Source organism: Artibeus jamaicensis, unplaced genomic scaffold (assembly GCF_021234435.1).
Source record: "Artibeus jamaicensis isolate MK-2021 breed Jamaican fruit bat unplaced genomic scaffold, CSHL_Jam_final contig_64, whole genome shotgun sequence".
NCBI classification, from domain to species: domain Eukaryota; kingdom Metazoa; phylum Chordata; class Mammalia; order Chiroptera; family Phyllostomidae; genus Artibeus; species Artibeus jamaicensis.
The window spans coordinates 13,326,513-13,339,934 of record NW_026521911.1 but is presented as its reverse complement, the minus strand read 5'-3'; the positions used below and the strand labels follow the sequence as shown (position 1 = coordinate 13,339,934).

The window sequence follows — 13,422 nt, the reverse complement described above, 5'->3', positions numbered from 1 at the left end:
AGGGAATATTGTCCCCTAAGGTCCCCGCAAAGCCCCAGGTGTGTTCATCAACCAGAAAACTCAGGAAGCATACTCCGATCACCTGACGGATAGCCTAACCTACTTCTGGGATATTCACACACACCCCGTCCTCTGGAAAAATCGAGGGCTGGAAGGAGGAATGGTAAAATTTCCCAATACGAACTGTTATACACAGTCAGGAGGGTAGAAGATATTTATTATGACGTTATTCATTACAGATGAAGAAAGGATACAGTGTTTTACACAAAGTCGCGGAGGGAGCGGCAGGGCTGGATCGGCAGCACTGCCATGGCCGGGGCGGAGCTGGGTCCCATCCCCAGCTCGTGGCCTGGCAGAGTTCTATGAGGTTGGGAGGAAGACAGGAGTCCTGTCTACGCGATTTCAGTAAGTGGTTAAAAGCAAGCTACTCCCGAAAGCACCGAAACTGCACGACGTATTTTTTCAAACATTAAAAACATAAAAAGTCCTGCCAGGAAACACAGGTCCAAACTTTGGGTTTTACACAAACAACCGGGAGCCACAGAGCTGCTTGTTCACTGGCCACAGGTTGCTCTGGCCCGTGTTGGAGATGCAGCGCTGGCACTGCCTGCAGCGCCGGTACTTCTCACACTGGTCCAGGAGGAAGAGCTTGTCTGAGGCCCTGAGGAAAGAAGAGCAGAAGCAGCCATTAGTAGGCGGTCCCTGCATCCCTGCTGGGGGCTAGCCAGGAAGCCGGTGCAGTGGAAGGGATACAAAAGGAAAGTAACGCCTGGCTCTTGCCCTCCAGAAGCCTACCACCCGCCTGTCATCTCCCACCCGCAGTCTCTCCCCCTCCAGGCTGCTAACCTGCAGCTCATCCCAGCCTGGCATCTCCTGCTTCCAAACCTCTGATACCTCCTCATTCCCCAGTGAATAAAGGGTTTGGACTCGCTGCTTTCACAGCACTGACTCAGCCCTCTACCCAACCACACCCACTGAAAGCCTCGGAGAACACAGAACAGCCAAGCTCCAAAGACTCTGTGTTTGCTGCTTGGCCATGTGGCTGCACCTTTACCTGGCAGGCTCCCGAGAGAGAATCTGAGAGGGAGATCAGGCCATCAAAGTGCTGGTTAACAGTTAACACCCCAGCAGACCGTTAAGACTTCAGTGAAAGTCTCAGGAGGCCAGAGGCCTCTGGAGAGTTATGAGCAGGTGAAGGGAATGGAGACAAAGGGAGAAGGCAAGGGAGGCTCGAAACAGAGAGGAAGGGATGGAACTGACTGGTTTTCCACTTCAGTAATTGTTTTGATTATGCAGGACAGTGCCTGCTACCCCAGCTAAATTCTACATGGGCAGAATCCTGTAAAAAGCAGCATCAAACACAGCCTTAAAGTGAGAGAGAACCATCTTGGCAGCAGGCGTGGAAAGACCTGCCTGGCTCACCTGGGCAATAGTACGGAGAATCGTGTGCTAAGTGCAGACCTCTGAACCTTGTTTTTGCTTTTGCTTTGTTTTCTCTTTAAAACCCACCAATCCCTTCTTTCTGCCCACTGCCTGCTGGAGTCCCTGCCCACGACCTGGCCTAGGTCCTCAGGGAACAGGTCTGCTCAGCTGTGGCCTGGGAGCGGCTGTGTTCTCCTGCCCCGCCAGGTCAGTTCCTGCGTCTGCATTCTCCTCGGTCTCCATGTTGGCCAAGCACTCTTCCAAAACCCAGCTAAAACCCTCCAATCACTAGTCTCTCTGCCTTTTATCTGCTTTCCCTGACACTGAGGAAATGGCTGGAAATCTCAGACTCCCTTTTCCCGTCCTCTCCCAAACAACCGAACAATCCCACTTCCCCCTCAGAACCTATTTTCCACATCATCCCTCCTGTTCTCTTTGTCACAAAATATAGATTCCACCCATTACGAAGACATCAAAAAAAATGCCTTCAAAGAAAATCTAAAAGGAAAGGGTGAGATACAGATCAAGATCCATTAGAACAAATTTTACTTGTGGTAGACATTTAGTTGATCATTGGGATTTTAAATATTATTTTGGTACATTCAGGTTTTTATAACATTTGATTGCATAGGCTTGATCTGGTTTTTCAGGCATGTAACAGTTTAAGAACTCACACCTTACATTTGTAAAGTGTTTTAATTGTTTTGAGTTGTACTTTTCCACCTCCTTATGTGATCCCCCAAACCCCAGTGTTAGCTAAGTCAGGCAAGTGTGTACTTTCCCCATCTTACCAATGAGAGAATCTTAGCTACCTCTGCAAAGTCAGTGTCAATTTTCAAAGCTGTGAGTAGATTCTCTGACTCCATGGCAAAAAGACCACAGCAGAGAGGGAACAGGCATATAATAACACACTTCAGGAAGATGTTTTCTCTTGGTTCCATAACGGGTTTTTCACTTTCCCAGTTGCCAATCTTACCCACAACCCCTTGACTCTGCTCTTAAATGAGCATTCTGTAAGCCTTAGGTGTGTTCGGATGGAAATTCAGTCTCCCGGTTTCCAACTAGTTATTGCCACAGAGAGTTCCCGCCCTCCTCCCCCAATGCCTCCCCACCCTCCATGAAAAGGAGAATAAAGACACCCTGTGCAGAGGCAAGATGAGGGCAGAGATGGCAACTATGTAAAATACAACAGTGCTCTCCAATCCCATATTCATAACAGGCATCAGAGTACTTTTTCCCACTAAACCCAGAATTCTTTTCTCCACAAAATTCTCTAGGCAGCCACTACTAATCCACTGGAGGTGGCACTCGAAGCCTATTTGCCACCCCACAATTAGAGGAAAGCACACAAGGAGCAGAGGGGAACTTCTTTGCAAAGAACTTCTGGATCCAATCAGGTATTACCGCTCGAAAGCCTTCTCCTCCAGTTCCCGCTGCCTCTTCATTTTGGCGCTCAGCTCCCAGTCCTCCTGTAAGCTCTGGTTCATTCTGTTCACTCGCTCCAGCTCAGCATTTCTGTCTGCCAGGTGCCTGGGGAGAACGGAAGAGCCGGATTCCATTCACAACACTGGGAAGGGCGTGCACCAACCTTGGGAGTCCCATTCCTTTTACGGCAAATTAAACAAAAACTTTCCGGTTTTGTTCGCTAGTCTTTGAAATGTACTAAAAGGCCTAACAGTGTAAAAAAAAAAATTTTAAACATGGCGAAACTCCTAGCTCTCAAATAATTTATGAGTTTAGGATCTTTCATCTTCAATCCTGGTTTAAGATAGAATTGAAAACTTTTTCCAATTAGTAAATTCAGCCTTTAAAGCTATTCATTTCCTTTGAGGCTAATTTAACTGCTCTGAAGAATCATCTCAGATGGATTCCAGACACTTCATGTTTTTTTTCCCTTTATTCCAACCTCTCAGCTATCAGTAGCTAGCCTGCCAGTTGCTATTGGCATCTTCCAAGACAAAGTAGACAGGTGTACAAAGGAGACAAGAAACATCAGTGACTAGGCCAAAGAAAACAGAATTGAGAAAATATCTAACATTGTAAAGAAGGTAAAACAAACAAAAAAGGAGTGTTTGATGAAGGTTGCATCTTCAAAGAAGTAACTGCTTTGAAGTAACTTCAAAGAAGTACAATGTTCCAATATTTCCAATGTTAAATGCTCCCATTTCTGGTCTCCAAAGGTGAAGTCGCTGCTATTGTGAATCACCTGAAACCTGGTTCAAGTTATTTGTGTGTGCCTATTTCTCACCCAGCTGAAACTCTTACCACCAGTTCCCAATGAAGTCCAGGAGGGACTTTGCCCTTTGTGACCCTCAATTTAGCCTGCCCTGAAGGGCTGTGTGTTCCAGGTAGCAACCATCACTAGGGGTCAGGACCCTTCAATAAAAACCGGTAATGTGCTCTCTGCTGGCTCCCTTTTCCTAACAGCATGGCCACATTTTCCTCCAATAAGCATCAGTCCAAGCAGTCCTTACAAACATTAAATGAAATAATGGCAGGAAGTGCTAATGCCTGTCACACAATGGGAGTTCAATGACTGAATGGTACCTATTATATATATTTTTATAACCTTTTTTCTTTTCATCATCTAGTTGTAGTAAAAAAAACCACATAACAAAATTGAGCATCTTACCCACTTCCAAATGTACAGATATATAGTGCTAAGTATATTGACACTGTTGAACAACCACCAGCTAGAACTCTTCTCACCTTATAAAAATGAAACAACATACTCACTGAACATCTCCCTATTGTTCCCCTCTGCTGGCCCCTGGCAGCCACAGCTCTACTTTGTTTCCATGAATCTGACTCCTCTAAATACCACATGTAAGTGAAATCTTCTCGTGTTTGTCTTTTTGTGACTGGCTTATTTCACTTAGCCACAGTGTCCTCAAGGTTTACCCATGTTGTAGCATGTGTCGGAATTTTATTCTTTTTTTTAATGCTAAATAATACTTTGTTGTGTGTGTATACCACATTCTGTTCATCTATTCAACTGTGGTCGAACATTTGGGTGGCTTTCATTGCACAGCTATTGCAAACAATGCTGATATGAACATGAGTGTGCAAATATCTCTTCAAGATCCTGCTTTCAGTTCTGATTATGCATCCAGAAGTAAAATGATTAAATCATATTGGAATTCTATTCTTAACTTTTTAAGGAACCATCAGACTGTTCTCCATGGTGGCTGCACCATTTTTAATTCCCACAACAATGCAACAGGCTCCTATTTTTTCACACCCTTGCTAACACTTACTATTTACTGGTGTCTTTCATAGTAGCCATCCTAATGGTTGGCTACTGTGGGTGTGAGATAGAACATGTCCCTCTCTCTCTCTCTTTCTCTCTGTATTTATCTATCTACCTCTATCTCTCTCTCCCCTTGTCTTATTTTTCTTTATGTTTCCCCTTTACATATTTGCATTGTAATGGTTCTGTCTACCACTAAATAGATAATTTTCCTCCTTTCTCATTTTTTGAATAATTTAAAAGAAGTACTTGTTAAATCTTTCATGGTGTGTGTGGTTGTAGGAAAAATCTATAATTGTTCTTGATTTGTATATTCCACAAGGCAATCAAACCATAGATACAATGATTCAAGATAAAGAGTAAAACATTTTATCTTTGCATTTGTAAAAAAATTATTACATGATTTAAATGTATTAATTTAAATACATTTATATGTATAAATGTTTTCTCTCATGAAGTCTAGGAAAAATAAGATAGCCATTTTATATGTATACATTATCCCGACATACATATATATCTTAAATAGCAAGACTGTGCACATCTACATCCATGAGTTGCAGGGGGAAATGTGAACAATTTGCTCAGTGCTTATTCCATTCACACCACCATAGAGTTGACACTCCAGGATATATATATGATCAACATTAAATTTTTAAATAGTATAAAACACATATTTTAAATCTCACCTTCTCACCTTGCTGTGTTTAGTCACTGGAGTGAAGAATTGCTGTATCCTGGGTTCCCATAAGTTAAATATTCAATGAAACATGAACTATCTCTTATTTGGGAAAGGCAGAAATATAGTTAAATGCTAAACAACCTCTACTTCAAACAGCGCAAACAACATCAGCTGGTGGTCAGGTGAGACTCGCTGCAGAGTGTTCACAGAACGGGGAAGCCGTCTGCTCCGGAGCTGCCCTCTCACTGTGGTTCTGATTTGCATTTTCCTAAGGACTGGTGACATTGAACATCTTTCCATTCGCTTTCTGGCCATTATTACGTCATCTTTGATGGGCTAAAAAGCAAGGCGTAGAGGCCTAGAAAGCGAGAAACTGAAGCGGGATGAGAGGGGAGGCAGCCAGTGTGCCCACAAAACCGCTGGTGGAAGCAAATTGCCGCACCTTTTTAGGAAGCAAACTGTCAGGACCTTGTAATATTTAAAGTCTTCCATATGCTTGACCTAGCAATCTCACTTTCCGGAATGTACCCAATACAAACCAAGAAACAAGTATAAAGTTTATATATATCCAGTATATATTTACAATGTTTAATAAAAAGATTGTTACAGCAAAGTATCTGGAAACAAAGTGAGTGTTTATTAATAGTGCAAAAGTGAATGTATAGTAATTTACACTATAGATATTATTCTGTTATTAAGCTATAAGAATGAATTTCATGTATATGCACTGACATAAATATAAATTAATGACATATTATAAGACTAAAGAAAGACTGGGTTGTAATATATAAGAGTTCATAGGTCTCATTTTCATTTACAAAAATGGAGGAGAAAATATATGTGCATACTTTTTTAAATTTAAATTTATTTATGTATACTGTTTTAATATATTTGTAAGAAATAGGAAAAAGTATAAAAATTTATATAGTAACCTTAATACTGGCTACTTAGGCAAGGGAAATTACTAATCTGCTTTTTAATGTCTGTACCAATTGACCTTTTAATTAGTGTGAGTTGTTTTATTTTTAAACAATAAGAGAGAAGCCAGTTTAAAAACAATGAAACAAGTAAAATATACTATAGCAGGCCTAATTAGACAGACTAAGTTATCCCCTCAGAAAGAAAATGGCCTTTTTTTGTGGTACAAAGACCTAAGAGCACATCTTGAGAAGGATCAGAGTGCAGGGAGTTAGAAAAGATGAGAGAAGTGGGAGAATCTGGAATAACCAGCAAAGGATACGGAAAAGAACCTTGTCTGTATGGGCTCTGACCCACACAGAAAACAAAGTCTAGTTAGCTGTGGTCATAGAGGTAATCAAATAAAGACCACAGTTCATATTTGTTCAGAGCTTTGCAGTTTCCAAAAATGCTCCCACGTACACAGTCTCTTTGAATCCTCATAGTAAGGACAGGTAGGGCAGGGGTGATTATCCTGATTTTTCACGTGAGGAAAAGAGGGCTCAAAGAACTCGTGTGCGGTTTGGCTCCAGTCATACAGCCTGAAAGTGACAGAGTTTAGTCTCCTAGCTCCAAGTTTAGGAGATGAACCAGAGAAGCCATGGGCTGGCAGCTGCAGTGATCGCTGCAACAAATGCAAAGGGCCCCCGGACAGGCTGTGACAGCGTGTGTGGAAGGGCAGAGCTACCATGGAACAAGAGAAGGCTGTTAGCTGTAAGACGGAAGCCATTTCCAAAAAGTATTTCATTTAACCCTCAAACACCCTGGAGGTAGATCTAGTGTTATCCCCAATGACTGATAAGGAAACCCATGGCCTCAGAGGTGTGTAGCATGCCCAATATCCCACTAGTAAAATGGCAGAACCACATCTATTGATCAGAGTGGAAGTGGTCTTGGAGACTCCAGGTAGTCATCTATGAGAGGAAAGATCAAGGAGAGGGGAAGGGGGACCCCTGGGAGGGGCTGGGGCAGCCTGGGCAGCAGGGTGAGGCACTTGTGGGGCTCAAGGAAACAGCTCCTTTTAAGGAAGTATAAAAATATTGCAATATATTTGAAGAAATAGTATAGACACACAAATATGTACTGCCCTTGGTGGATGCAAGACTATCCCACTCTGCCTTGACTCTAAAAGCCGTGCATTTAACTACCCTTACCTCTCCCAACAACCCAGCCTCACCCTTGTCACAGTGCACTCCACCTTCAACCTACTGTTCTCATGTTTTCATGTCTCAGCCTACCTGGCATAAGACGTAACAGGTCTCTGCACCGTCCCACTGATCATTTATAAAATTTTAATAAAATAACTGTTTTTTCTCTAAGTACAACTGCCTTCTACAAAAAGGAAATTCCTTTGAAGAAAAGCCCTTTTGGAACTCCTGAGCACTTTAATAATTGTATAAAATTCCCATTGGTAGAGTGCCTCATTAGGCCTTTTCGGAAACTAGGTGTCTTGTGTTTGAATTTAAAGGTATTCACATTGATATGGCATGGAGTCCTCCTCTGCCGACCTGTCATCTTCACCCCCACCCCCAGCTATCCTCAGTACAGCTGACTGCACATACAGCTCCTTGAAGGAAGGGGGCTTTAGTGCAGGTTGAGAAAGGGTCCGCGTCTCACACCTGTGCCTACTTGAGTACCACAGCACACCTGTGGCTCACGATGCATTTCCAAAGGATTGTGCTGGTATGGACAACTCTTTCAAGATGTTGTACTGACAAAGGAAGGGAAAATATGAAGAGGTAACTGGAGAGAGAAATGGGATCAAGAGAATTTAAGGCTTTTTAAAATTTCATAACTTTTCTTCATAGGGTGAATTATGAGGATGAAACAAGGTGAAGCATATAATAAGCTTAGAACAATATTCTGCACATAGTAACTCCTCAATGTGCTCACTATTGTTAGTGCTTCTCTGCTGCAGTATGAGAAGGAGAGAGAGAGAAGGGGGAATGGGGAGAGAAGGTAGGGCGCAGGGGGAGGAGGAAGAATGACCCGGGGTCTCTTACTCTTTTTGTGTCTTCTGAAGCATCTGCAGATCCCGCTTCTGGTCGACCAGTTGGTTCAGGATGGCCTTCCTCTTGCGGCTAGCAGCTGTCTCCAGCTGGTGCTTCATGCAATTCTGCTCTCGCTCTCGCTTTCCCATCAACAGCTCATCCTCATTATTGCCAAAGATGGGCTCAGAAGAGTCCGGCTCAAATATGGGCAGCTGGGGGAATTTGTTCTTTATCTGAAACAGGGACACACATAATGCGGGTTCCAGTTCTACCAGGGAACAAACTACGCACAAGGCTGAAGCACAGTGAAATACCAATACCTAATAGGAAGGCACTGGGGCTCAGAACCACCAAGTGGATAACACATTACAGTATTTATACATATTTTTGGAATGCTATCGAAGTAGTGCACAATTTTGAAAATAATTGTTCCCTTACCTGTGCATTCAAAGCTCTCTTGTAACACTCTGTTTCTTCCATCTTATCTTTTATGTACTTGGCTCTTTGTGCAGCAAGTCTGGCAGTTAAGGGTAAGAGAGGGTGGGGCCAAAGTTTGTTGTTGAGTCTTTAGTCATACAAATTAACATGATCAAACCATGTCTAATAAGTATTAATAGGAACAAAAGCCTTATAAACAAAAAGTTGTATTCCTTCCAGGAGCTTTCACTTTAAGAAAGAAAATAGTTACTCAAATCCACAGGCTACTGGACAATGTACTGAACACAGGACACTGCATTCAGTACACCTGAACACAATCAGGTTCAGGTATAATGGAGACTCCAGGTATTCATCTATGAGAGGTACAGAGGTGACCGAGCGTATTGTACAAATGCACTGCTGCTAAGACAGCAGTCTTCCCCCCCCCCCCCGTGCTTTAAAACAAAATCTAGACAGGAAAGCAGGACGTGTCTATTTACTTTATAAAATGATTCATCGTAAGATTCCTCTTAAAGAGAAGGGATCTTTCCTGCTATACATTATAATTCACCTCCAGGGAACTCAATGAGCTGTAAAATGAGTACAATGGGACATATGCATTTCATAGAAATAGAATTTTTTGGTCACAGAAACTGGCTTTATTTGTTTAGAAGTCTCTCTCACATTGGAGTAGCCTTCTTAATTGTCCTCTGGGTAATGATTTGCCCTCCGGGCAGCTAAGCATGGCCCCTAAGAAATGCTTGATGACCCAAACAGGGCCAGTCAGGGATTCTTTTCCCTGAAATTTTGGAATTGAGATGAACACATCCATGTCTGAGGTGGAAGATAATTAAAGACAAAATCATTTAAGGAGCTGTGGGCATGAGCACAAAGAAAGCTTCTATTTCATGGCTTTTTAGTTCCCCATACATTCCCGCCCTCAGGTTCCACTGGACATCCCTGTATACTCATCAGAAAACCTCAGATTTGCCTTGACATCACCTGGGAATGGCTAGGAAAGATGCCCTGCTCAAGACAAGTCCCTTCCAGCATCGGTGATCATGAAACAATACAAAACAAGACTCCCTAATGAAAGCAATTGTAGGTTGGCAATCATGATTGTAATGATAATTGCAATGGGTTTTTCATTTTTCTAGTGAAATCCTATGCTGTGGTGCTCGTTGCTAGCTGGGTTAGTTTGCTCAGCTGGTTACAGCTGTGCAAAACTGCCAGCGCTGATCCAATCCCACGTGAAAATAAGCTTCACATGAAAATTGCAATCCCGTTTTCCTGAGTGTGTCTAGCTAGACTCACTCCTCTGTGAGCTGCACTTGTTCCAGGCGTTCCATCAACTCTTTGTTTTCTCTTTGGTTTAGTTCCTTCTTCCGTCTGTTATCCATCTGTTTCAGGAGGCTTTGGAAATATTCCTCTTGCTTCAAAGCCTTCATCTCAGGACTGAATGGCCGTTTATCAAATAGGAAGGATTTCTAGAATGAAAGAGAAGCAATTTATTCATTCTAGAATACCAAAAAGCAACAAAATATAAAGGTAATCATTGAGAAGACCAAAATAATCAGGAAGTATGTATGAATTGGTAATATTTATAAATCTTCAACACAGTGACCAGCTAGTAACAAGGTAACCCACAGAATACTATAGACATGCTCAAGGTTAAACCTGAGCAGAACTGACCAGAGCCCACTCTCTGAGAGAGGGAGGTGAGGGAGGACTTCATGGAGGAGGCCCTGAGTTAGTACATACAACACAGAGGCAGAAAGAAGAAGGGATTCTGAGTGAGTGCAAAGCATGAGCAAGGACAGAGAAGAGGTGGGGAGAGGGAGAACGGAACACTCACTCTGGCCTGGCCATTCCAGACACTGATGATTCCGTGGTGGCCAAGCAGAGACAGCCTTGCTAGCATCGAGCTGCACTCTTGTGCAGCAGACAGACAGTGAACAAGTAAACAATACATCAATAATCTAAGGAGGTGATGAGTGCTTGCAGCCCTTATCATAGCAAGCGACTGGGTGGGAGTAGGGTTAAATTAGTTGTTTATTAGGGAAAGCTTTTCGGTGGAAATGACTGAATCAACACCATTGCAAATATCAGGAGATGTGTGTCCCATACAGTAGAACAAGCAAATGCAAAGACACTGGATGGAAGTAAGCAAGGCGTGTTTTAATAAGCAGAAAGAAGTGGCTGAGGCATAGGTGGGTGAGGGGAAAGTGGAAGTGGAAGAGCCCAAAGAGGGTGGCAGGGGCCATATCATGTGGGACCAAATAGGTCAAGGTAAGTTTACATTTTATTTTAATTCAGTGGGAGGCCATTAGATATATTTTGGTTAATCATTATGAAAGGCTGCTGTGTGGAAAATGGACTATAGAAGGACAAGAAGGCTAACAGCAAGCCTAATTAGGGAGGGTATTGCAGAAGTTCAGCCTTATTATGTGGCCGGGACTAGGATGGTAACGTTGAAGATGAAGAGATATTAGATACACTGTGAGTAAAAGCAACCAGGCTCGCAGAAGTTTGGATGTGGGGGAAGAGGAAGAGGAATCTGGAATCAGGGGCGTGCAGCTCTCTGCCTGGTGATGCCACTTACTAAAATGGGAAAGCTGAGAGAACAGGCTGGGAAAGGGAATCCAAAGTTCTGTTTTGGTCATTTTCAATTTAAGATGTCTAAAGATGTATCAACAAGGAAATACTAAGGGAGCAGTAATAAATATAATCTGGAACGTGTATCTAAGAGGAAAGAGAGATCATGCCTCAATCTCAAAAGCACAGTGCTCTCTGTCCCTCTCTTTCCCTGCAGCCCCTGCCTGGTAAGTTCCTCTTCCATTCAAGTCTTTTCTTAACTCCCATATATGAAGGTCTTTCCGGATCTCTGTTCTGGGTTTAGTAACTCTCCTCTCTGCTCACGTAGTGCTATATTCAAAGGCTTGTCATAGTGCTTAGTATACCACGCTCCTGTCTCATTAAGTCTGTACCCCATTCATCTTCTCTAGCCTTGTTCAGAAACATTGTCTTATTTATCTTTTTATTTCTAGCCCTGAGTACAGTGGCAAGCACACAGAAATTCAGTAATAAATGTTAGATGATGACTAAAGAAAATATATTTTGTTAGATTGATGTCCAGAACGTCAGACTACCACCTTAGATAGTGGGTGAAAGGAGAAATTTGGGCAGATGTAAAGGTGGGCCCATAATGATCGAAAACATTACATCAGTGGCAAAGCGGTGGCCCACCTCCATGTGAAGTTGCGTTTCTCAAACTTGAATGCCCCCATAGATCACCTAAGTATCTTATTCAAATGTGCATTTCCATTCTGAGGGTCTGTGGTGGGACCCTAGACTCACCCAATCCCCCAGGTTACACTGGTTATTTATTTAGATCACCTGTTCCTGGGGCAGGACTTCAGTTCACTGTCCTCTGCCACCCACCCCAGCTCCCAGTTGAGAATTTCTATCAATAGCGATCACCATAGTGACTAGTAGGAACTGTATCATGAATGTGAGTGGTGCAGAGGCTGACACTGGACCACTCCTGCCCCAGAAGGAAGAAGGGAGCGTCAACCTCGCACAACCCCCTTTTTACCTCTGCCCGTTAAAAACCAGCACAACCTGCAATGTGGTGTGAAAGAAAAAGGGGCCATGTACTGAACCTGACAAGCTCAGAGGAGCCACGTGATGGCCTTACAAACTCAGTGACCAAAAGTGACCACACAGGATGGTCTGATCCCAAACTCCTAACTGGGTAGTCGAGATCCAGACCAATTGCTTCCCTGGCAAAGGTCAACCTCTACCTTAAGTGAGCTCTGTCCGTTTTTCTTATGTGTCTATAGTAACATACCTTCAAATTTTCACAGTAATTTTCTTTTCTTACCCCTTGAAAGTACAAGCACCGGTACCAGAGCATAAGACCACTGAACCCTGCACTGTTGTCTTGCTCCCCGCCTAACATCTGTATGTACCGTCAGTGTTAACCATTATCTTGGACCAATGTAAAAGAAGCACACGTTTCTCCATTTTGCTTTTTAACTAGTCCTAGAGATTTCCCCACTATGCTTTCTACCACCTTGGGTGGTAGAAACCAAGCCAATTAGTTTCTACCACCAATGGCTTTCATGTAATCTTCCTTATGTTCTCTCCTTTGATTCTAATATATAAAATAAACTGTGAAATTGCCCTCCTCCCAAAGCATTTTCTCAGCCTTTTCTGATCTTGCCCCTAGGCATGTCCTCACAATTTTGGCCCTAATAAACTTTTACAAAACTTTTCTATAAGTTGGACATTCTTTTGATGACAACAGAGAGTGGACCCAAAATTCACAGGCGGGGCAAGTATTCACAACAGAAATTCTGCAAAGACCCTTACATAAAATTCAGGTTTCTCGTTCTTGTGGATTCTCATAGCTTCAGCAACTCCCAGATTATAGGCAGCATTTTTTTGATTCTGTTCTCTACTAGCCAGACTTCTCAGCTTCAGGGCAGAAAAAAAAATTATAACACATTAGAATACAGCCTTTAAAAAATTTAATGCTCATACATTAAAATAATCCAACTAAGGTAGAAACTGATGTCTTCACAGATTTACAAAAGTGGGTTGGGGAAGGCTTTTTATTTTTAGTCCTTGGGCTTCAGGCAACACCCTACAGGGACCACGAGGATGATGGGAGATTTCCTGAGTGGTTACCTGACACCACAAAT

At 42.7% G+C, this 13,422-nt stretch overlaps 1 protein-coding gene across 1 annotated transcript in view; it reads right to left on the bottom strand.

Moving 5' to 3' along the window:
* Nucleotides 1–213: 213 nt before the first annotated feature.
* Nucleotides 214–13,422, bottom strand: part of CCDC81 (coiled-coil domain containing 81) — a 36,117-nt gene continuing 22,908 nt past the window's right edge. The window contains exons 10-15 of the mRNA XM_037142835.2: nt 13,091–13,195; nt 10,031–10,203; nt 8,738–8,816; nt 8,312–8,532; nt 2,827–2,952; nt 214–661 (exon numbers count right to left, since the gene is read on the bottom strand). Of these exons, the coding sequence (XP_036998730.2) occupies nt 520–661; nt 2,827–2,952; nt 8,312–8,532; nt 8,738–8,816; nt 10,031–10,203; nt 13,091–13,195 (846 nt within the window). The 3' untranslated portion in view covers nt 214–519. The remainder of the gene's footprint in view (nt 662–2,826; nt 2,953–8,311; nt 8,533–8,737; nt 8,817–10,030; nt 10,204–13,090; nt 13,196–13,422) is intronic.